Here is a 24,264-nt window from a genome sequence, read left to right as displayed (position 1 = left end):
TTTTTTTTTGAGACAGAGTCTTACTCTGTTGCCAGGCTGGAGTGTAGTGGCGTGGTCTCGGCTCACTGCAGCCTCCTCCTCCTGGGTTCCAGCGATTCTCCCGCCTCAGCCTCCCAGGTACCTGGGATTACAGGCACACGCCATCACGCCTCGCTAATTTTTGTATTTTTAGTAGAGATGGGTTTCACCATGTTGGTCAGGCTGATCTTAAACTCCTGACCTCGTGATCCGCCCACCTTGGCCTCTCCAAGTGCTGGGATTACAGGCATGAGCCACTGCGCCTGGCCTTTTTTTTTTTTTAAAGTGCTCATTTTTATATGGTTCTGTAATCTGCTTTTCTCCACATTTGTATTAGTTTTAAAGTAATTCTTACAAACATGTTTAGTGCTTACATTATAAATGCCATGGTTTATCTGTTACCTTTTGGGTATATCTGTTGATAGATGTATTGTCTCTTAGTAGAAGTCTAATTACTAGGTTAAATAATGTAGATCTTTTTATTTTAATTTTATTATTTTTCTATTTTCCCATTTAGCTTTGACTTGGAACTCAGTACATCCTTTTACGTTTGGAAGCTTGATAGTTTATTAACTTAAACTAAGTAAATAGAAGGTTGTATTCCACTCTGTAATCCTGGGGACATAAGAAACTGACTATACCTGGTTTTGTAAATTTTTTTAAGGCATATATTTCTTCAAAATATTTTCTTTTGAAAGGTGATTTTAAAACCTTAGTACATAAAAAGGCCGGCATGGTGGCTCACGCCTGTAATCCTAGCAACTTCGAAGGCTAAGGCAGGAGGATCACTTGAGGCCAAGAGTTTGAGACCAGGCTGAGCAATATAGTGAGACCTGTCTCTTAAAAATTATCTGGGCATGGTGGCTCATGCCTGTAGTCCCAGCTATTCAAGAGCATCTCTTGAGCCTAGGAGCTTGAGACTGCAGTGAGCTATGATTGCATCCCTGTACTCCAGCCTAAGTTAACAGTGATACTCTCCTCTGAAGGCAAAAAAAAAAAGAAAAAGAAAAAGAAAAAAAATCTGTCGGATAAGAAGTTGTTACAGAAAACAAAATGACCTTGTTAAAGCTACAGTTTAAATTGAAATTATAACCTTTAACTTTTAAAAATGAACACATGTAATTTTTTTTTTTTTTGGATATGGAGTTTTGCTCTGTTGCCCAGGCTGGAATGCATTGACACTACCTTGGCTCACTGCAACCTCTGCCTCCCAGGTTCAAGCAGTTCTCCTGAGTCAGCCTCCTGAGTAGCTGGGATTACGGGCACGTGCCACTATACCTGGCTAATTTTTGTATTTTTAGTAGAGACAGGGTTTCACCATGTTGGACCAGGCTGGTCTCGACCACCTGACCTCAGGTGATCCACCCATCTCGGCTTCCCAAAGTGCTGGGATTACAGGTGTGAGCCACTGCGCCCGGCCAAACACATAGAATTTTAACAGTAACTGCTCATTTGTTTAAACTGTGACATGTAAAGATTGATTTTTTTTAAAAAAACTAGAATTTAATTAGTATCATGAAATTTTAGTTATGTTTTCTAAGTTTTAAAATGTATAAACATTTAAATAGCAGTTACATTCTTTAAAAGATTTGCCTTTCAAATACTTCCGTAAAGCTTTAAGGAATAATTGAAATGGAAATTACCGAGTTACTGCAGTCAACAGTTTTGTGCACTGGTCCTAATGCCATTTTAATGTTGATATATTTTGAATCATTTTTTACTTTTATATGATGTTCAACGTATGTAAATTTTTCTTTTGTTTTTTTTTTTTGAGATGGAGTCTCGCTCTTTCACTATTCTGGAGTGCAATAGTGCGATCTTGGCTCACTGAAACTTCTGACTCCCTGGTTCAAGCGATTCTCCTGCCTCAGCCTCCTGAGTAGCTGGGATTACAGGCATGCACCACCACGCCCAGCTAATTTTTGTATTTTTTAGTAGAGGCTGGGTTTCACCATGTTGGCCAGGATGGTCTCGATCTCCTGATCTCATGATCTGCCTGCGTTGGCCTCCCAAAGTGTTGGGATGACAGGCATGAGCCACCATGCCTGGCCGTACATAAATTTTTCTTTTTCTTTTTTCTTTCTTTTTTTTTTGAAGCGGAGTTTTGCTCTTGTTGCCCAGGCTGCAGTGCAGTGGCGCCATCTCAGCTCGCTGCAACTTCCCTCTCCCAGGTTCAAGTGATTCTCCTGCTTCAGCCTCCTGAGTAACCGGTATTACAGGCATGCGTCACCACGCCCGGCTAATTTTGTATTTTGGGTAGAGATGTGGTTTCATCAAGTTGGTCAGGTGGGTCTTGAACTCCTGACCTCGTGATCCACCTGCCTCTGCCTCCCAAAGTGCTGGGATTATATGCATGAGCCCCCGTGCCCGGCCTATAAATTTGTCTAGTTATTTTAAATTATGAATCTTCTGGTAAAAATTCATTATTTGAAATTATGAATCTTTGGTTTAAATAGTACTGACGTTTAAATTTTATCATTAGCCTTATCATCCTAATTCACACATCTGTTATTTCTTGTGTCTGTGTTATCACCTCCCCAAACCCAAACTGAATTTGTGATGTTGGCTTAAGTTGCATAATATGTGCAAAGTAATTTGATCAGTAGGTACATATTAATGCTTCCTTAAGAAAGCTCATTTAAAAAATTTATTTTAAAATGTTAAAAGGTGCCCACAAGTCTTTCTTCTTTCTTTTCTTTCCTTTTTTTTTTTTGGGGGGGCGGAGTCTCGCTCTGTCACCCTGACTGGAGTGCAGTGGCCGGATCTCAGCTCACTGCAAGCTCCGCCTCCCGGGTTTTACACCATTCTCCTGCCTCAGCCTCCCGAGTAGCTGGGACTACAGGCGCCCACCACCTCGGCCGGCTAGTTTTTGTATTTTTAGTAGAGACGGGGTTTCACCGTGTTAGCCAGGATGGTCTCGATCTCCTGACCTCGTGATCCGCCCGTCTCGGCCTCCCAAAGTGCTGGGATTACAGGCTTGAGCCACCGCGCCCGGCCTCCTTTTTTTTTTTTTTTTTTTTTTGAGACAATGTTTCACTCTCGTTGCCCAGGCTGGAGTGCAATGGCTTGATCTCAGCTCACTGCAGCCTCTGCCTCCCGGGTTGTAGTGATTCTCTTGCCTCCACCTCCCGAGTAGCTGGGATTACAGACATAAGCGCCACCACGCCCGGCTAATTTTGTATTTTTAGTAGAGACAGTGTTTCTCCATGTTGGTCAGGCTGGTCTCGAACTCCCAACCTCAGGTGCTCCACCCGCCTTGGCCTCCCAAAGTGCTGGGATTACAGGCGTGAGCCACCACGCCTGGCCTCCTACAATTCTTTCTAGTAGTTAAGAATGTGCCGGACGTGGTGGCTCACACCTGTAATCCCAGCCCTTTGAGAGGCTAAGGTGGGTGGATCACGAGGTCAGGAGTTCAAGACCAGTCTGACCAAGATGGTAAAATCCCGTCTCTACTAAAAATATAAAAATTAGCCTGGCGTTGTGGCGGGCGCCTGTAATCCCAGCTACTCGGGAGGCTGAGACAGGAGAATCACTACAACCCGGGAGACAGAAGTTGCAGTGAGCGGAGATCATGCCACTGCACTCCAGCCTGGGCAACAGGGCGAGACTCCGTCTCAAAGGGTTAAAAAAAAAAAAAAGGATGCATCCAAGTTTTAGACTGGGTGCGGTGGCTTATGCCTGTAATCCCAGCACTTTAGGAGGCCGAGGTGAGTGGATCACTTGAGGTCAGGAAGAGTTCAAGACCAGCCTGGCCAACATGGTTGAAACCACATCTCTACTAAAAATACAAAAAAATGAGCCAGGTGTGGTGGTGCATGCCTGTAGTCCCAGCTACTTGTGAGGCTGAGGCAAGAGAACTGCTTGAACACAGGAGGCAGAGGTTGCAGTGAGCCGAGATCATGCCACTGCACTCCAGCCTGTGTGACAGAGTGAGAGTCTGTCTCAAAAAAAAAAGAATCTATCCAAGTTTAAAAATTGTTTATTTGAAGATCCAAAATGCAAGTGTGAACTGTTGGGATTTTTTTTTAATTAATATATTTAAGTATAGTTTACTGAGTATCCAGAAATATAAATCTTTAGCTATAGCTCAACAAACTTAGTCATCTCGATTCACTCGTGAGTTTAGTGCTACTTATTAATTTTGATCAAGTAATTATTATTTAAATAAACAGCTATTGAATTTTTATAGTATTTTTGAACACTGCACAATTTGTACACACATCATCACAACTCTTTCCTTTAGTAATCCAGCTACTAGTGATTTTTTGTTATTGTTTAGATGCCATTTTATATTAATTGAAAAGCACTTTAAGTACTGTCTTTTGAATCATAATTGATACATGATGTCTCAGGGTCTTTTACATGAAAAAATTTTTTCCATGTGAGCAGTGTTTTAATGTTGAAAGATTTGTATTTTGCTAAATCTCCATGTGTTGTTTTTTTACTTCAACTTTCTAGGTTAAGGGAGGAGTACAAAAGTCATAGTTTTGATACTTTATTACAAGTAAGGAAGACCTGCAAAATCCACAGCCACACTTTCATGAGGGATGCCATATTAGCTGGTATTCCTTTACTATAAATATATGTTTCAAAGCTAAAACCAAAACAGTTTAATAGAAGCAACTTTTCAGTGTTTTACCAAATTTTTTATTCCTTACAAGACAGGTGGTAAGACTGTAGTTGTTCTTGTGTACTAGTTAATTAATTACGCTAATTTACATATGGGAGGGTGCTGTGAGGAAATGCATGGTTTCTTGAAAAGAACTGCGGACTGACAGCCACCTCCTCTATTGTTACCCTGGCTCTCTGTCCCACCCTTCTCATGGTGCTTGAGGGACCATGGCTAATCCTGGCCTGAGACAAATTAAGATTACTGTGGTGAAGCAGTTAGTCAAAAAAAAAAGTGATGCATGATAAAGAGGCAAAACAACAAGAAGAAGAAAAGAAAATGAAAACTGAAGATGGTGAAAATGATGCCATTAAAAAGCAGGCAGAAATTCTGCGAGAATCCCAGGTGATAAGCTCTGATTGCCAGCACAGGTTGGAAGCTGCATAGTTCTTTGGCGGATGTTAGAAACTGAAAAAGACTTGAAAGAAGCTGAGGAATATAAAGAACATTTAGTACTGGATTCAGTGAAGTTAGAAGCCTGAAACTTTTCTGTACAGGATGTTTTTTGCATTAAATCATGGGGTCCAGTTTACGTTTCATTATTTTTGACCACTGCTGTGTGTTCAAGTGTGAAAACATGGTTCTTTTTATGTGATTGTATACATTTCTTTGCCTAATTTTTTTTTTTTTTTGAGACGGAGTCTCGCCCTGTCCACCAGGCTGGAGTGCAGTGGCGCTATCTCGGCTCACTGCAAGCTCTGCCTCCCGGGTTCCCGCCATTATCCTGCCTCAGCCTCCTGAGTAGCTGGGACTACAGGTGCCTGCCACGGCGCCCGGCTTTTTTTTGTATTTTTAGTAGAGACGGGGTTTCCTGACCTTGTGATCCGCCCGCCTCGGCCTCCCAAAGTGCTGGGATTACAGGCGTGAGCCACTGCGCCCGGCCTTTTTGCCTAATTTAATATGTCAAATGAAGGACAAAACTGAGAACTGAGTGGATATTACAAAGGAACAGAAAAGTATGAAGTCTGTTTACATATTTCTATTAAATAATGTTCTCATTAAAGTTATTTGTACACATAAAAGAGGTTTTTACTTACACTTACCTGTATATGTGAGATATTTGACCAATAGGTATTCAGGGTCCTTTTGTGCATAATAATACAAACTCACTATATAGTTGCTTTTTTTTTCCTGGTGGTGGATTTTTTTGTGTGTCTGGGAGGAAGGGTGAGTTGTACCATTCATGCCTCTTTTACTAGTTTACTGGCAGTCACATGCATTGGCAAGATGAGCAAAAGTGTTGAGCCTGAGGCTGTAGAGCAGAGCACAGTGTATATTACGGATTTATGTTGCCTAGAAAGAGAATCTTTGTAACCATATAATTTATTCTTCAATCCTGGCCACCTTTGGGAGTGAATGAGAGTTCTATTAACAATTACACTGGCCGGGCGCGGTGGCTCAAGCCTGTTGTAATCCCAGCACTTTGGGAGGCTGAGACGGGTGGATTACGAGGTCAGGAGATTGAGACCATCCTGGCTAACACGGTGAAACCCCGTCTCTACTAAAAAATACAAAAAACTAGCAGGGCGAGATGGTGGGCGCCTGTAGTCCCAGCTACTCGGGAGGCTGAGGCAGGAGAATGGCGTAAACCCGGGAGGCAGAGCTTGCAGTGAGCCGAGATTGCGCCCCTGCACTCCAGCCTGGGTGACAGAGCGAGACCCCGTCTCAAAAAAAAAAAAAAAATTACACTGAAACAACGAACAGGTAGAACTAGGACATGTGGTGTTCTTAGCCGTAAACCCTGGTAGTCCTGGATTTAAATGACATGTTTACTTTTCCAGGACTTCAGATTTGTCTGAAGAGTGGAGAGAATAATGGTTGTTTCACAGGATCATGAAGATTGACTAGACTGAGATGATTTATAGTATGTTGAGGTAGTATGTATGCAAATAATGTAGCACATGGCCTGGTAGTCGCTGCTTAGTAAATGTTACCTATCAAGTAAAAACTCATAGTTTGGATGAGGTGTGAGCTTTTCAAAATCATAAAGCACCACCCTTTTCTGTTCTTACTGTGTCTGTCTATCCTTCTGCTCATTATTTCATACCTTTATTTAATATAGTGCCTTCAGTTTACTAGAACGTTGTGTTAGTACCTTGTAGAAATAATTGCAGCTGTCTTTGCCATATATAGCATTTACATTTCTAGTATGGACACAGCTAGTCTTTCCAGTTCAGCTACAGAAAGTGAAGGAAGGGGGAATATAAGGAAGCGCTACTGAATATGGGTCACCAGTAATGTTGTTACCCATTATTTGATGCTGTAGCATTGACTGAACACATTTATTTTGTGTCATCAGGAAGGGGGAGAGTGTTGGTATCAGAATTATTTAGGTGTGGTAACAGTCATCTGGGTAGTTATTTCTAAGTTAATCACGAGTTCTTTCTCTTTCAATATCCCCACTTACTGTGTATATGATTGAGGGTGTGGGGAAGGTCTGGTGTAAGGATTTGAGGATAGATAGAAATTATTGAACCAGGACAAAAATTTAGAGAGCATACCCTAGGTAGTTTAGGTTACTACTCCCTGTTCAGTATATTACTGGGATATGAATGTTAGTGATTTATCTTCTATTGTTCTTGAAATTTCCTCATCTTAAAATTTAAAGGACTAGCCGAACTTCTTCCAGAGTTTGAAGTCTAGTTCAGTATGCCACATTTACTCAGCTCTTACCTTTCTGAACTCTTATATTAATGTCATCTCAAGTACTGATTGCTAATGGTAACTGACATTTATTGATCACTTAAGTGCCAGACTCTTGGATTGTTGATTAAAACCTACACAGCACTTTTTACAAGGGAAGAAACTGATCCTTACAGGGGTTTTAAGGACTTGCCGTAGATCACTTAAATAATCCCTGTTGTTCTCTGAAAATTTTCTCCTATCATACTCGTCTTAAGACTTAAAGGACTCATCAAATTGGGGTTAGAGGTGGATCCAGACTGTGTTGCTGAGATACCCATTTGGCAATATGGCTCCTAGTGCACCAGGGATTAGTAAACCTAGGATTGCTTTTTTTTTTTTTTTTTTTTTTTTTGAGACGGAGTCTCGCTCTGTCGCCCAGGCTGGAGTGCAGTGGCCAGATCTCAGCTCACTGCAAGCTCCGCCTCCCGGGTTTACGCCATTCTCCTGCCTCAGCCTCCTGAGTAGCTGGGACTACAGGCGCCCGCCACCTCGCCCGGCTAGTTTTTTGTATTTTAGTAGAGACGGGGTTTCACCGTGTTAGCCAGGATGGTCTCGAACTCCTGACCTTGTGATCCACCCGTCTCGGCCTCCCAAAGTGCTGGGATTACAGGCTTGAGCCACCGCGCCCGGCTGGGATTGCTTTTTCTGTTATCAGAGGAAAACTGTGATAGTGAAGTCAGAGCCTGGTATACAGATACCTGGTATATGTATAGATGGTATGTGAATAAATGTGCCTGATATATAATTTCTTTCTTCCTCTAGCCCCTTTTTTTGTGCTTTATTTTGATGCTTGATTTCAATGTCCTTTATACTATTCCTTGGTAATAAATAGTTCAGCTCAGTGTTACATTTTAGCCATTCATGAGGCCAAAGATAGGATGCCTTCAGTACAGAAAAGGGGAAATATGGTATCTGGGAGTACCTTTAAAAGTAGGAAAAGTAGGTTTCCTCACTTGAATGTTACTTTAAAATGACTTTAGGCCGGGCGCGGTGGCTCAAGCCTGTAATCCCAGCACTTTGGGAGGCCGAGACGGGCGGATCACGAGGTCAGGAGATCGAGACCCTCCTGGCTAACACGGTGAAACCCCGTCTCTACTAAAAAATACAAAAAACGAGTCGGGCGAGGTGTTGGGCGCCTGTAGTCCCAGCTACTCGGGAGGCTGAGGCCGGAGAATGGCATAAACCCGGGGGGCGGAGCTTGCAGTGAGCTGAGATCCGGCCACTGCACTCCAGCCCGGGCGACAGAGCTAGACTTCATCTCAAAAAAAAAAATTAAAAATAAATAAATAAAATGACTTTATATTGCATTAATCATTGTTCTGGGAGGAATACCTATATCTACATATATCAGAAAAAATTTAGGAAGGAGGAAAGTGATAAATATAATTTCAAAAATTTTTTTTCTTTCTAAAACAAATCATATAAAACAATTCAGCATAGTGTCTAGCCATACAGTTTGCCCTGAATAAAAATTTGCAGAATGGCAAGCCAGGTAACCACTTAAAATTTTTAGCTACTTTATAAAAAGCAATCCTTATTTTGCATTTCCCATGTACCAGACAGTTTAAATGCTTTTGTTTTTTAATTCATTTAATCCCCATGGTGATCCTAGGAGATAAATGTCACAATGCCCATTTTAAGATGAGGAAATTGAGGCCACAAAAGTTACTTGCTCTGAATTTACAGCTGTGAATGGCAGAGCTGGGATTCCAACATGGGGAACATGGCTCTAGTGGGTGTGATCTGAAGCAGTGCATCTCATATTCTGACGACAAACTGGTTTGTGTTTGTTTTTAAATTTTCATTTAATTTAATTTTTTAGAGACAGAGTCTTACTCTGTCAGCCAGGCTGGAGTGCAGTGGTGCTGTCTCAGCTCACTACAGTCTTTGAACTCCTGGGCTTAAGTGGTGCTCCTCTTTTGGCCTCCTGAGCTCAAGAGATCCTCCTGCTTTGGCCTCCCAAGGTGTTGGGATTACAGGGATGAGCCACCATGCCTGGCCTTTTCTTTTTTTTTAAATTTCTAATATAATACTTTTGTAAAATTATAAAGATGAAGATATACATACAAAATGTAAGCCTGAGTTTGATTAGTTTCAGCAGATACAAAATTTTCAAATTGCTACAGATTTCCGAAGTGTTTACTTTGCATTTCTATACTTAACCTCACTGTCAACCATAACCAGTTTGTGGACCAGTAGTAGTAGTCTGTGGACTATACCTTGATTTATTGGTTCAAACCATTAACCAGTGCCTAGGGGGACTACTGATTATTACATACTTCAAATAAGGTGTTGGGTGATTTGTCTTAACCCAGAAAAAAATTTTTGGAAGTTCCTGTGAGTAAATATTTTTTGAATGAAGGTAATGGAGGACACAAATGGGGTGTTCTGAGGGGGAAGGCTCATCATTATTTCTAGAAGAAATGGTTTATGTGTATATTTGGGTTGAGAATTGCTGAGAAATCTTGAATGTTCAAAACCGTGGAAAAGCGCATCATGGTTTTGAAATTTAAGCAATGTAGACTTGAACATGATGAGGAGAATCTAAAGTTTAGTCAGATTTATTGAAAACATCACAGAATGATGCTAGATCTGGGAAATATTTACCTCTATAATATTAGGATTGTCCCATAAGATTGATACTATACCTGTGCTAGTTTTTGCAGAATGTAGTAAAAAAGCTACCTGACATTCTTTGCAGCCAATTGTTAGACTTTTCTTGCCCTTGCTTGCTTTTTTTCTTCACTTTCAAGTTTCTCTTGTTGCTATGACAGTTTATTCAGCCCTGGGTTTGCTAAATTACAATACTGAACATTTTTATTTGAAGCTGATAAACTGAGCAAATCTTAAACCAGGTTTAATACATTGCTCTCAAATTGGTTATCTTTTTCTGTTCCCTTACTTGCCATTTGTATTTAATCTCTTTGACCTTCTAGTTAATGGCTTTCATTGCCCCCAAGATGAAAGCTACACTTTTAGCCTGACCTCTGAGGCCTTTAACAATCTCACTCCAAGCTACCATTCTAGCTCTGGTTTCACGAACCCTCTCTTTCAGCCACATTGGTTACTACCTGGATGAACACAGCACCATCCCATGGCCTTGCTCTTACTCCCTATTCTGCCTACCTAAAATGTGTTACACAATGCTTTTTCAAGGGAAGATTGCCTATTTTAGGTTAAAAATGTGTTTGATTACTTTGAGATTAGCCATAATCTGCTAAATTAGCCTTTACATTTTTGTCCAGGTAGTTTATAAACCTAGAAATGTTGGTCATTTAATTTTTTTCCTTTTTTTTAATTCCTCAGTAGAACCTGAGATTGGTCATTTAGAATGTAATTCCCAGTGAAATTTACTCATTGAGAAAACACCAGTCTAAGAGAGTAGAGAGAGGAATATGGTAGGATTTTGCAGTAGAGTTTTGTTTTTAAACTGAATGCAAACTTAAAACTATTTAGTGTCTATAGGAAGCAACCTTAAAAATAAGGTTATATATCTTAAAATAGAACTTGCTTCTTGAACTGTTTTTTAGTTCCCATATGATCGTACGAAAAGAAGACTGTCTATGCCCAATAAAAATTTTTATGGTATCTCACATCATTTGTTTGAAAATCTAATATGTTTATATAATTAAAAATGAAGACTAAAGATTTTAAATTAGTATACTTACTGATTCATACACACACATTTAAAAATGTGTAGCTCCTTTTTTAAGTTGTTGGAAAAGTACAAAATTATGTGTTCTTTTTTGTTTTGTTTTGTTTTGACACGGAGTTTTGCTCTTGTTGCCCAGGCAAGAGTGCAGTGGCACGATCTCTGCTTACTGCAATTTCTGCCTCCTGGGTTCAAGCAATTCTCTTGCCTCAACCTCCCGAGTAGCTGGAATTACAGGCACACGCCATTGCGCCCAGCTAATTTTTGCATTTTTAGTAGAGATGGGGTTTCACCATGTTGGCCAGGCTGGTCTTGAACTCCTGACCTTAGGTGATCCACCTGCCTCGGCCTCCCAAAGTGCTGGGTTTATAGCACTGAGCCATCGTGCCCAGCCAATTATGTGTTCCTAATATGAAGACTAATATCAGTTACTTACAGTGCGACTTTTATTTTAATTCAAAATAAAGCTTTTAAAATTCTAGGAACTGGATATGTTTTTCCTGAGTGATAACTTGCTTTTAATTCCTATATGTTTAAAGATTTGATGCCATCTTAGTCTTTCATCATTTTCCCAGTAATGAAAAGAATGGAATAACATAAAAGAAGGGAAAGTACTACATTATTTTGGACACCATTAAACTTGTAATTAATCATATTGTAATTCACTGTTTATGTGCTGCTGAGGTGAAAGGTTTAAATAAGTGTTGTGAAAGTATGGTTTATAGTGAGGATTTTGAGCTTATGAATAAATATAAGAGAATTTACAGTGCTGTTTAACTTTGAGAGGAAGAATATCTTTTACTGGCATATTCAACATTGAAAACCCCTATATGCCCAACCCTGTGGTAGGACCATCATTATGTGAAACCCCAAAACATATTATAATCATTGCTCCTTTAAACTTATAGTCGTTTATATAGGATATTTACCTTTTCAAGTGCTTGTCATTCTTTTTGCATCTCCATCTGGGATCTTTTTTCTGCAGGCTGAAGACTTTTCTTTGGTATTCCTCTTTGGATCTGAGAGAGAGAGAGGATTGTTTCTTTTTCTTTCTTCCCCTTTCTTCACTGGGTCTCACTGTATTGCTGAAGCTGTTTTCGAACTCCTGGACTCAAGCAGCCCTCTCACCTTGACCTCTCAAAGTGCTGGAGTCACAGACATAAGTCCCTGTACCCATTCTACTTAAGTATCTACAAATACTGTGCAGTCTCTAGTTTTGGCTCAGCTGTTCTTCTTCTCTGTTAGGCCAACCAGAGTTACACTCTGAAAGTGCCAGTTTAGGAGTTAGCCAAAAACCTCTGAGGGATTTTTACATATATTGAGGAGCCCACTTCTCATCTACAGCAGTTTTTCTCTGGTGCCCTGTTCCCTAAAGCCTACCTGCCTGCCAGTCTCTCGTTGTTTTCATTGAGACTCCCACTGTCTGCCTGGAAGCCCATCATTAATTTTAAGCTAGTGGGATAGGAAATGGCATTCAGTAATTATCATCTGTTTGAACACTTAAATTTACTGGTAAGTAAATGTTGATAAAAATGTTTGGTTTTAAGGCATTAATTACTGTATGTCAATTTTCAGGCCTTAACCATTCTATGTAAACAGTTAAATCTATTCAGTTAAGTAATCAAGTCAATAAGTTCCTATTATGTTAAGTACTGTGATTATTGAATGAGATCGAGACAGGGTCTCTGTTCTGGGTGACTTTATAGGCTAATAGAAATTCTTATACATGTCATATGTTGATAAGAAAAAACATATCTGTTAGGAGGCCGAGGTGGGAGGATCGCTTGAGCTCAGGAGTTTGAGACCAGCCTGGCCAACATGGTGAGACTTTGTCTATACTAAAAATAAAAAAGAATTAGCCAGGTATCATGGTGCCTATCTGTAGTCCCAGTTACCCTTGAGGCTGAGGCAAGAAGATTGCTTGAGCCAGGGAAATTGAGGCTGCAGTGAGCTGTGATTTACCTGCTGTACTCCAGTCTGGATAACAGAGTGAGACCCCATCTCTAAGAAACATAAAATACAGGAAAACCCATATTCTTTCGAATGAATATTTACCACCTTTCTGCTCTCTGAGTTCTTTTAGATAATAAATATTCGAATTACATATCTTGTTATGTTAACATAGATATCTGTTGTTTGCTGCTTCAGTCTGATATCCAAACACTTGTTGCATTGCCCTTTTTTTGGTATCAGTCTTTGTCCTAGTGCCTTTCTTTGGCTTTTTTCTTTTGTTGACAACAATTTATGATAGTATGAAGAGCTACATGGAAGAATGTGGTGAACACCTATTTTAAATTACTGTCCCCAGGCTTGTTTTCTTTCTGATATTTTTAGATGACAATGTTGATTATGCCTAGCCTAAAAGAAGATTTAAGTTCAAGCCAATGTCCATCTTGTTAGGGCCCACTGAAAATATTAAGCTGCCAGACTTTTAGGTTACCATAGGGTAAACAGTATGCCATGAAGGTAAGACCTGCATATCATTGACTTGATCACTTTATAAAGCTTTTTTGTCATCATAATATAGTTTTGTTTTGTTTGTTTTTGAGACAAGGTCTTGCCATGTTGCCCAGGCTGGTCTCAAACTCCTGGTCTCAAGCAGTCCTCCTGTTAATCTCCCAAGTAGCTGGGATTATAGGGACGCACCATTGTGCCCAGTGATATAGTTGTTATACTCTTGAAACTTTAGTTTTAATCCTCTATCCTTCCTGATACCCCCTTCAATACCATATGCAGTATCTTAATATGATGGTATGTTAAGAAAAATAGCAGATTTTCCCAACTTTGTTGCATAGTCTGTGACCATCTTCCTGCTATTTAAAAAAAAAGTGCAAGTGGAAGGGTAACTATAAATAACATTACATTTTCAAATTTGAGAAATCCTTTTCTCTTTGCTCTTAATGAAGGGATATGAGAATAGAGAATGGTTCTTTAGAGGTTGGTCTGGGTAGTCTGTTTTATGAAGCAATTTGCTTTAATTCCTTCTTCTTAAAAAATATCAGTGCCGGGCATGGTGGCTCATGCCTATAATCCCAGCACTTTGGGAGGCCAGGGTGGGCGGATCGCGAGGTCAGGAGTTCAAGACCAGCCTGACGAACATGGTGAAACCCCCGTCTCTACTAAAAATAGAAAAATTAGCCAGGCATGGTGGCACACAGCTGTAATCCCAGTTACTCAGGAGGCTGAGGCAGGAGAACTGCTTGAACCTGGGAGGAGGGGGTTGCAGTGAGCCAAGATCACACAATACTCCAGCCTGGCCAACAGAGAGACTCTTGTCTCAAAAAAAAAAAAAAAAATTATCAGCATGTCAGTTCAGGTTTAGTTAGAATATTGCTGTCATAGATGTGTTAAGAAATTTAAAGTAATGTTTTATATTATTTTCCACTAGGAAACCACCCCTACTCCTAATCCCCCGACTACAGAAGAGGAGAAAACGGAATCTAATCAGGAGGTTGCTAACCCAGAACACTATATTAAACATCCTCTACAGAACAGGTAAGCTTTCTGACACCTAGGTTTTCTGAGTTAGGCCACAAGGTAGATGGTGAATAGGGCAAGTTTGAAGGCAAAGTTAGATTATGAGACTAGTTTTAGATATGCTAAGGTTGAGGGTTCTGTTTTCGTTTGGATGACCCATGACCAGCAGACAGTTTCATGTGTGTGTCTTGAGTTCAAAAGGAACTATGTGAGAGATTAGTTTGAAAAGTATTGGTCATAATGGAAGCCACATTAGTAAATAAGTTCCCTTAAGGAGAAGTGAACTTGACTCATGACAAAGACCTGGGATACTAGCATCATATAGGGGGCTTTTGTTGAAGAAGAATGCCTATGAAGGATGGACATACAAAGACAGTGGTGGTTGCCCAGCATGGTGGCTCTTGCCTATAAACCCAGCACTTGAGGAGGTGGAGGTGGGCGGATCAGCTGAGGTCAGGAGTTTGAGACCAACCTGGCCAACATGGTGAAACCCCGTCTCTACTAAAAATACAAAAATTAGCTGGGCGTGGTGGCAAGTGCCTGTAAGCCCAGCTGCTTGGGAGACTGAGGTGAGATAATTGCTTGAACCCAGGAGGTGCAGGTTGCAGTGAACCAAGATCGTGCTCCATCTCACAAAAAAAAAAAAAAAAAAAAAAAAAAAGACAGTGGTGGTAATGGAAACCAAGAAGGTGGTTTGTTCTAAGATAGAGTGTAAGTTCATAGCACGTGCTAAAAAGGTCAAATGAAGCAAGATGTCAAAATATCTATTGAATTGAACACTTGAAAAAGTCCCTACTGACTTAGGAAAAAGTGTTTTAGTAAAGGTCCATAGAGTAGTTCCATAAAACATGGAAAAAAAGATTAGGGCAGTTTGAAGAGTGAATAGGAGATATACAGATGTATAGAGGAAGAACAGGTGACTTGAAGCTGTACTGAGAATGAGAAACAAGAGCCAGGGAATGTGGAGTTTGAAGGTTGGTTGGTTTGTAACTGAGAGACTAGAGGAAAAGGGTACAGATTAAAATTAGGTAAGTTTTCATAGTTAACAGTGTAGCAGGAAATTGAGTATTCGTTCATTATATGGCTTTTCCCAACTCTTCCCACTCCTTTCCAGTAGGTTTGTTTTTATTTATTTTCTGGGGTATGTGAAAATTAACTTGAGTTCACTGAATGCTGATGGTGGGAAGAAAATGGCAGTTTAGAAACATTGTAACAATGTAGAGGAAAGTAAATTGGAATTAACTTCTAAGGTTCTTTCAATTCATTTCCTTGTCTTTTTTTCTTTTTATTTACTTTTTTTAGGGCAGACCATTCACTCTCTACTTAAAAGAGTCCACAAATCTATTTGTCATTTAGTTTCATTTATTAAAAAAATTTTTTTTTTTTTTACTTTTTCTTTTTTATTATTATTATTATTATTATTATTTTATTATTATACTTTAAGTTCTAGGGTACATGTGCATAACGTGCAGGTTTGTTACATATGTATACTTGTGCCATGTTGGTGTGCTGCACCCATCAATTCGTCAGCACCCATCAATTCATTTATATCAGGTATAACTCCCCAATGCAATCCCTCCCCCCTCCCCTCCAAAATTTTTTTTATGGTCGTAATTTTTTTTAAATGTTTCCTTTATTCGTCATGGAAGACCTACTGAAATAAATAGTTCAAATATGCTGTATGCAGTTTTCTCATAGGAGACCCTTTGGTTCAGTGTATCCTCCAATGAGGAACGAATCAGTCTTTTAGACAATGGAGATTGTCAGCTAGTGGGACATCAGAGGTCAAACAGTCTATAAAAGATAAAATCCTTCCTCAGGAAAGCAATGTACCACATGTATTAGGTTGAACAATTCATTAGTGGCAGTTTTATATAGTTTAACGTAATAGTAGCACCAAAAGCCACATTTTTTTTTCACTTTTTTCAGTGATATAAAACAAACCCTGTATATCTTCTAGCTGTCTGTGAACCCAGTTCTTGGTGTCGCTCTTATTGTGGGGAGAAGTAAACAAGGCGTATATCCCTCACAGTTTGAATGGAGTCTAAGAAGGGATTCTTAAGTATCCTCATCAGTTTGCGGGGGGGGAAAAAAAAGTTTAAATCTTAAAATGAAATCCCTGGGGACTTCAGTTTCTCTATAATTTCTACTTTTTGTGTAAAATAGCAAGTATCATTTGGAAAAGTACTCTGTTTTATGGCTCCAATGTTGGCAGTTTTCTCATTATTTACTTCTTGCATTTTACTTTTCTTTACTCCCCAAAGTAGTCAGTGTTAAATTTGTATTCCAGAAGTATTAAATGCACATATGTATACTTTTTCATACAGATGTCTATACGGTTGACTTTTCTGTTTGTATGTGCAGATTTTACCTCATAGTTTTAAACTGCCGTCTTATATTCATATACAGCCATGTATTTTATTAGGCTTACATTAATGGCTGTATAGATTTTTCTTTTTACACACAGTGCTGTAATTTACATCCTTATGTACTTGTGCACTTGTGTGAATATATTTATAGGGTAAAATTTTAGATCTCCTAGAACAAAGATTACCCTTTAACAATTTTTGCTCGGATACTGCTGCATTATTCTGCTTTATTGACTTAGACTTAATAGTTTGAGAGTTCCTGGTTTCTACGTCCTTGCCAACTCATGTGATTAGTCTTTTAAGTTGTTGCCAATTAGGTCGGTCCCATTCTGATTTGGGAAAACAATTTCAGTATTTTCAATTTTGCATTTTAAAGTTGAAGTTTCAAAATGTTTTCATATTGATGATTTGTGGTTTTTATCTAAGGACAGATTATTCAGTTCTTCTATTTTTTTTTTTTTCTTTTGGATTATCTGCTTTTCCCCTACTTTCAAGCTAACAAGTTATGGAATATCTTTTCCAAGTTTATTTCCAAGCATTTTGTATTATCGTGCTAACTCACCCAAGGCAGGGAAGTTGGAGGAGTATTAAATTGGAAACAGTTTGTCCAAATCATTTGTCTTCTAACATTGACTGTGGAATTACAGGGTTTTTTTTTTTTAGAGGTCTTTAGTTTTCATGTAGGCAAATACTGCTTTTCCTCAGTGGCTTCTGGGTTTCATACCAATTTTAGGAAAACTACCACACAATTAAGCTTTTTTTTTTTTTTTTAAACTTTTTAATAGTCGCATAGTAGTCACTTGCATGGATGTACGATATTTTATTTAAATCAGCAGTACTCAAATATTTGGTCTCACAGTCCCTTTACACTCTTAAATTATTGAGGACTCTACAGAGCTTTATGTGACTTTTTATCTATTGTTATTTACTATATTTTTACAGTAAATAATGCTAAGGTGTTTTTTCACATTTAAAAATGAATATATAATTTCACCTGAAAAACTTGAGAAATGTAAAATTATTTGTTTAGAAAATTTATCACATGTTAACATAAATGACATTTTATAATGAAAATAATTATTTGAACTAAAAAATATATAATGGAAAGAATGGCATTTTTGCCATCTTTTTTTGTTTGGTTTTGGTTTTGGTTTTTTGAGACGGAGTCTTGCCCTGTTGCCCAGGCTGGAGTGCAGTGACACCATTGCAGCTCACTGCCACCTCCACCTCCCAGGTTCAAGTGATTCTTCTGCCTCAACCTCCCGAGTAGCCAGAACCACAGGCACGTGCCACCACGCCTGGCTAATTTTTATAGTTTTTAGTAGAGACGGGATTTCACCATGTTGGCCAGGCTGATCTTGAACTCCTGACCTTGTGATCCACCTGCCTCGGCCTCCCAAAGTGCCGGGATTACAGGCGTGAGCCACTGCTCCCGGCCACATTTTTGCCATCTTAGAAGTCAACTGGATTTTCATAGCTGTTTCTGCCTTCAGTCTGTGGAGTTAAGATGTTTCATTGGAAGTATAAGAAGACAGTACAGCCTCACACAGGTATTTGGTTGGAAAAGGGAGAATAGTTTTTAAAAACCTTTAAAAATAATTGTTGATATTATCCTTTGATACACTACTAGGTGTCTTCCCCCCTCCCCTTTTTTCCTAGGACACATGCTCTCAAAGAGATCCTAGGTTTCTTAGAGATTAGTTGAAATGGGGAATCTGAAACCATATCCAAGAATTTGTTTCTACTTTGTTACATTAAAATCCATTGGTCTGTCTCACATCTGGAATGGATCTCTTACCTGTGTAAGATTTTTAACATCATACATTGCTTATTTGGAAAATAATGGTTCAGTGAGTTATACAGATCTTCCAAATGTTGACACATTTTCTTATATAGTATCAAACAATAATAATTCATTAACATTACCTCTAAACTCATTAAGCATCTTTGGCACCTGCCACCATGCCCATCTAATTTTTGTATTTTTAGTAGAGATAGAGTTTCACTATGATGGCGAGGCTGGTCTTGAACTCCTGACCTCAGGTGATCCGCCCACCTCAGCCTCCCAAAGTGCTAGGATTGTAGGTGTGAGCCACCGCGCCCGGCCCAAAGGCATTCTTATATGAAACTCACATTATTAGTACTGTGAGAGTTGGTAGTAATAAATGTACAGTGACTACTCATATAGTTTTGTGTCACTGTCTTGGTTCTTGCTAAGGCACCAGGAGATTTAACTACTATTGCTTTTGCACCATTAGTGCAAATGTGAATACTGAAAAGCAAAGTGACTTCTTAGCATTATTATTAAAATGGATCTTAGGGCCTCCTGCCTGTCTGCAAACTACATTTTGAGAACTGCTGATTTAAATAATTCGTTGTTGATAAGCACTTAGGATGTTTTCACATTTTCCAAAACTAAAAATGTCATTTGTTTGTTTTTGGAGACAGGGTCTCACTCTGTCACCCAGGCTGGGGTGGTGTAATCTCGGCTCACTGCAACCTTGACCTTCTGTGCTCAAGCCATCTTTCCACCCCAGGCATGCATCACCACCATTTTAATATATTTTGTAGAGTTGGAGTTTTGCTATTTCCCAGGCTGGCCTTGAACTCCTAGACTCAAACAATTCATCCACCTCGGCCTCACAGAATGCTGGGATTACAGGCATGAGCCAACATGCCTGGCCTTTTTTTTTTTTTTTTTTGAAGAGACATGGTCCCATTTTGTTGCCCAGACTGGGGAGCAGTGGCATGATAATAGCCTCAAATTTCTGGGTTCAAATGACCTTCCTGCATCAGCCTTCTAAGTAGCTAGGTCCATAAGTGTGCACCACCATGCCTGGCTAAGAAATTTTTTTTTTTTCTTTTTTGGAGAGATGGGGGGTCTTGCTATGTTGCTCAGGCTGTTCTCAAACTCCTCACCTCAAGCAGTCCTCTCCCCTTCCCCTTCCTTGATAGGGTCTTGCTCTGTCACTTACGTTGGAGTCCAGTGGCATCATCATAGCTCACTGCAACCTCAAACTCTTGGGCTCAAGCAATCCTCCCGCCTTGGCCTCCTGGGTAGCTGGGACTATAGACACATGCCATCATGCCTAGCTAATTTTTGTTTTTTTGAGACGGAGCCTTTCTCTGTCACCAGGCTGGAGTGCAGTGGTGCAATCTCAGCTGACTGCAACCTCCATCTCCCAGATTCAAGCGATTCTCCTGCCTCAGCCTCCTGAGTAGCTGGGACTACAGGTGCATGCCACAACACCCAGCTAATTTTTGTATTTGTAGTAGAGATGGGGTTTCACCATGTTGGCCAGGATGGTCTCCATCTCTTGACCTCATGATCTGCCCATGTTGGCCTCCCAAAGTGCTGGGATTACAGGCGTGAGCCGCCGCACCTGGCCCGTGCCTGGCTAATTTTTTAAATGTCTAGTAGAGGCGATCTCTCACTATGTTGCCCAGGCTGGTCTTGAGCTCCTGGGCTCAAGTGTTCTTCCTGCCTCAGCCTCCTAGAGTGCTGTTATTGCAGGTGTGAGCCACCTTGCCTGGCCTCATAGATCTTTATGTGTTTAAATGGCTGGGTGCAGAGTTTTTTTGTTTTGGAATTTATTTTTAAAAATCCAGAGTGTAGTTCTTGACCTTGTTGGGGGTTTTCTTGAATTTTCTTTTTCTTTTTTATTGATAATGGGGTGGCAGTTGCTGACAAATTGTCAAGTACATATTGAAATGCATCTCATTTTTCTGTCTAGGTGAGGTTACCGAGTATTAATTATCGGATTATGAAATATATATTCAATTTGGAAGGCTCTTCAGACAACATTTGTGTTGATGAGAAAATGAAATTTCCCTTTGACTTTCCTTTGGTATTGTAATTCAGAGAATATTCAGTTTAATTCTTCTAAAGGAGAATGATCTTGGCAATCATCTTGGGATAAAGTGTAACTTTAATGTTCCACGAGTTTATCTTCAAGGCATTAGAGAAAATATTATACAGGCATACCTCATTTTACTGTGCTTCACAAATCATGCCTTTTTTTTTTTTTTTTTTGAGACGGAGTCTCGCTCTGTCGCCCGGGCTGGAGTGCAGTGGCTGGATCTCAGCTCACTGCAAGCTCCGCCTCCCGGGTTTACGCCATTCTCTGGCCTCAGCCTCCTGAGTAGCTGGGACTACAGGCACCAGCCACCTCGCCCGGCTAGTTTTTTGTATTTTTTAGTAGAGACGGGGTTTCACCGTGTTAGCCAGGATGGTCTCGAACTCCTGACCTCGTGATCCGCCCGTCTCGGCCTCCCAAAGTGCTGGGATTACAGGCTTGAGCCACCGCGCCCGGCCAAATCATGCCTTTTCTATAAATTGAGGGTTTGTGGAAATCCTGTGTCAAGCAGTTCTGTTCATGTCATGTTTCCAATGGCATGTGCTCACTTAGTGTCTCTGTCACATTTTGGTAATTCTCACGGTATTTCAAACTTTATTGTATCTGTTATGATCTGTGATCAGTGATCTTTGATGTTGCTATTGTAATTGTTTTGGGGTGCTATGAACATTGGCCATATAAGATGGCCAACTTAATTAATAAATGTTGTATGTGTTCTGAATGCTCCACTGACTGGCCATTCCCATCTCCTTGTCCTTGGGTCTACCTATTCCCGGAGACACAACAATATTGAAATTAAGCCAATTAATAGCCGTACAATGGCCCCTACATGTTATAGTGAAAGGAAGAGTTGCATGTCTCTCACTTTAAATCAAAAGCTAGAAATGATTACGCTTACAAGGAAGACATGTCAAAAGCCAACACAGGCCAAAAGCTAGGTCTCTTGTACCAAATAAGTTAGCCAGGTTGTGAAAGCAAAGGAAAAATTCTTGAAAGAAATCAAAAGTTCTGCTCCAGCAAACACATGAATGATAAGAAAACAAAACAGCCTCATTGCTGATGTAGAGAAAGTTCAAGTGGTCTGGGTAGTAAATAAAACCAGCTACAACATTCCCTTAAGGCAAAGCCTAATCCATAGCAAGGCCCTAACTCTGTTCAATGTTATGAAGGCTGAGAGAGGTGGGGATGCTGCAGAATAAAAGTTGAAAGCTAACAGAGGTCAGTTATAAGATTTAAGGAAAGAAGTCGCCCCCATAAAGGTACAAGGTGAAGCAGCGAGGGCTGATGTAGAGATTGCAGCAAATTATCCAGATCTAGCTAAGGTGATTGATGAAGGAAGTTTACACTAAAAACAGATTTTCAATGTAAACAAAACAGCCTTCTACTGGAAGAAGATGCCATCTAGGTCTTTGCTAGATAGAGAGAAGTCAGTGCCTAGCTTCAAACTACAAAGGACAGACTGATTCTTGTTAGGGGATCTTGCAGCTGATGACTTTTAAGTTGAAGCCAATGCTCATTTGCCATTCCCAAAATCTTAAGAATCCTTAAGAATGATGCTAAATCCACTCTGCCCATGCTCTGGAAATGGAGCAGCAAAACCTGGATGACAGTGCATCGATTTATAGCATGGTTTACTGAATACTTTAAGCCTGCTGTTGAAACCTACTGCCCAGAAAAAAGTTTCCTTTCAAAATATCGCTACTCATTGATGATGCACCTAGTCACCCAAGAGCTCTGATGGAGGTGAATTGTTTTCATGCCTCTTAACACAGCATACTTTCTGCAGCCTATGGAGCAGCAAAGAAGAATTTTGACTTTCAAGCCTCATTATTTATTAATAAGAACTATATTTCATAAGGCTATAAATGGTGTAGATAGTGATTACTTTGATGGATCTGGACAAAGTAAATTGAAAACCTTCCAAAAGGATTCAGCATTCTGGATGTCATGAAGAACATTCATGATTCATGGAAGGTCGGAATATCAACATGAACAAGAGTTAGGAAGAATTTTATTCCAACCCGTATTGATGACTTTGAAGGGTTCAAGACTTTAGTGGAAGAAGTCACTGCGGATGTGGTGCAGAGAGCGAGAGATGTACAGTAAGAAATGGAGCCTGAAGATGTTACTGAATTGCTGCAGTCTTATGAGAAAACTTGAATGGATAAGCAGTTGCTGCTTATGGGTGAGCAGAAAAAAAGGTTTCTTGAGATGGAATCTATTCCTGGTGAAGATGGTGTGAACATTGTTGAAATGACAACAAAGGATTTAGAATATTACGTAAACCGAATTGATAAAGCAACTGCAGGGTTTGGGAGGATTGACTCCAATTTTGAAAGAAATTCTACTGTGTAAAATGCTTACAAACAACATTGCATGCTACAGAGAAATCTTTTGTGAAATGAAGTCAATCGGTGTGACAAACTTCATTGTTGTCTTAAGAAATTGCCACAGCCACCCCAGTCTTCAGCAATCACTACTCTGATCAGTCAGCAGCAATCAAAAAGGGAAGACCCTCCATCAGCAAGAGGATTACCACTCTCTGTAGGCTCAGATGATCATTAGCATTTTTAGCAATAGACTTTTTGATTAAGGTATGTGCTTTTTGTTTTTTAGACATAATGTAGACTATAGTATAATGTAAACATAACTTTTATATGCACTGGGAAACCAAAAAATTTGTGTGACTCTCCATCAAGATAGTTCCTTTATTGTGATACTCACTTTATTATGATACTCACTTTATTATGATGATCTAGAACTGAACTCACAATATATCCAAGGTGTGCCTCTATATATAATATGTTAGGTGTATATATATAAGCTATTATATATTATGTAGGAATAAAACTATTTTAAGAGAAGTATGTACAGATATATTAAAATTAGTATACATTATTTCAGTACATATCTATGCGGCATTACTCAATCTTTATTATTTTCCCAGTTAGGTGTTTGATTAAATATAGAGTCACATTTAATAGTTTCCCCACTCCTGGCACTCTCGTTTCTTCTTGGCTAATTTGTTCCTCTGAGAAATATCCGCCATCCTGTTTCTTGCCTTTTTTTTTTTTTTTTTTTTTTGGGAGACAGTTTCCCTCTGTTGCCCTGGCTGGAGTGCTGTGGCACAACCTCAACTCACGGCAACCTCTGCTTCTTGGATTCAAGTGATTCTTGTGCCTCAGCTTCGCGAGTAGCTGGAATTACAGGCGTATGCCACCATGCCTGGCTAAATTTTTTTGTATTTTTAGTGGAGACCAGGTTTCACCATGTTGGCTAGGCTGGTCTCAAACTTCTGACCTCACGTGATCCGCCCACCTCAACCTCCCAAAGTGTTGGGATTACAGGTTTGAGCCACTGTGCCTGGCCCCTTGCCTTCTTTTATAGTTTAAGTGTTTCTGCTTTTTTTTTTTTTTTTTGAGTTGGAGTTTCACTCTCGTTGCCCAGGCTGGAGTACAGTGGCGTGCTCTCAGCTCACTGCAGCCTCCTGCCTGAGCCTCCCAAGTAGCTGGGATTGCAGGCGTGTACCACCATGCC

At 39.8% G+C, this 24,264-nt stretch overlaps 1 protein-coding gene and 1 pseudogene across 2 annotated transcripts in view; both read left to right on the top strand.

Moving 5' to 3' along the window:
* Positions 1–24,264, top strand: part of EIF4E (eukaryotic translation initiation factor 4E) — a 54,411-nt gene that overhangs the window by 17,223 nt on the left and 12,924 nt on the right. For both annotated transcript variants that reach the window (XM_011933025.1, XM_011933024.1), the window contains exon 2: positions 14,413–14,519. In XM_011933025.1, coding sequence (XP_011788415.1) covers positions 14,413–14,519 — 107 coding nt within the window. The remainder of the gene's footprint in view (positions 1–14,412; positions 14,520–24,264) is intronic.
* On the top strand, positions 4,398–5,169 carry LOC105505233 (annotated as a pseudogene).

Source organism: Colobus angolensis, unplaced genomic scaffold (genome assembly GCF_000951035.1).
Source record: "Colobus angolensis palliatus isolate OR3802 unplaced genomic scaffold, Cang.pa_1.0 Scaffold123, whole genome shotgun sequence".
Classification (NCBI taxonomy): Eukaryota; Metazoa; Chordata; class Mammalia; order Primates; family Cercopithecidae; genus Colobus; species Colobus angolensis.
Note: the sequence above shows the minus strand (reverse complement) of the source record. Positions and strands in the feature narration are given on the sequence as shown.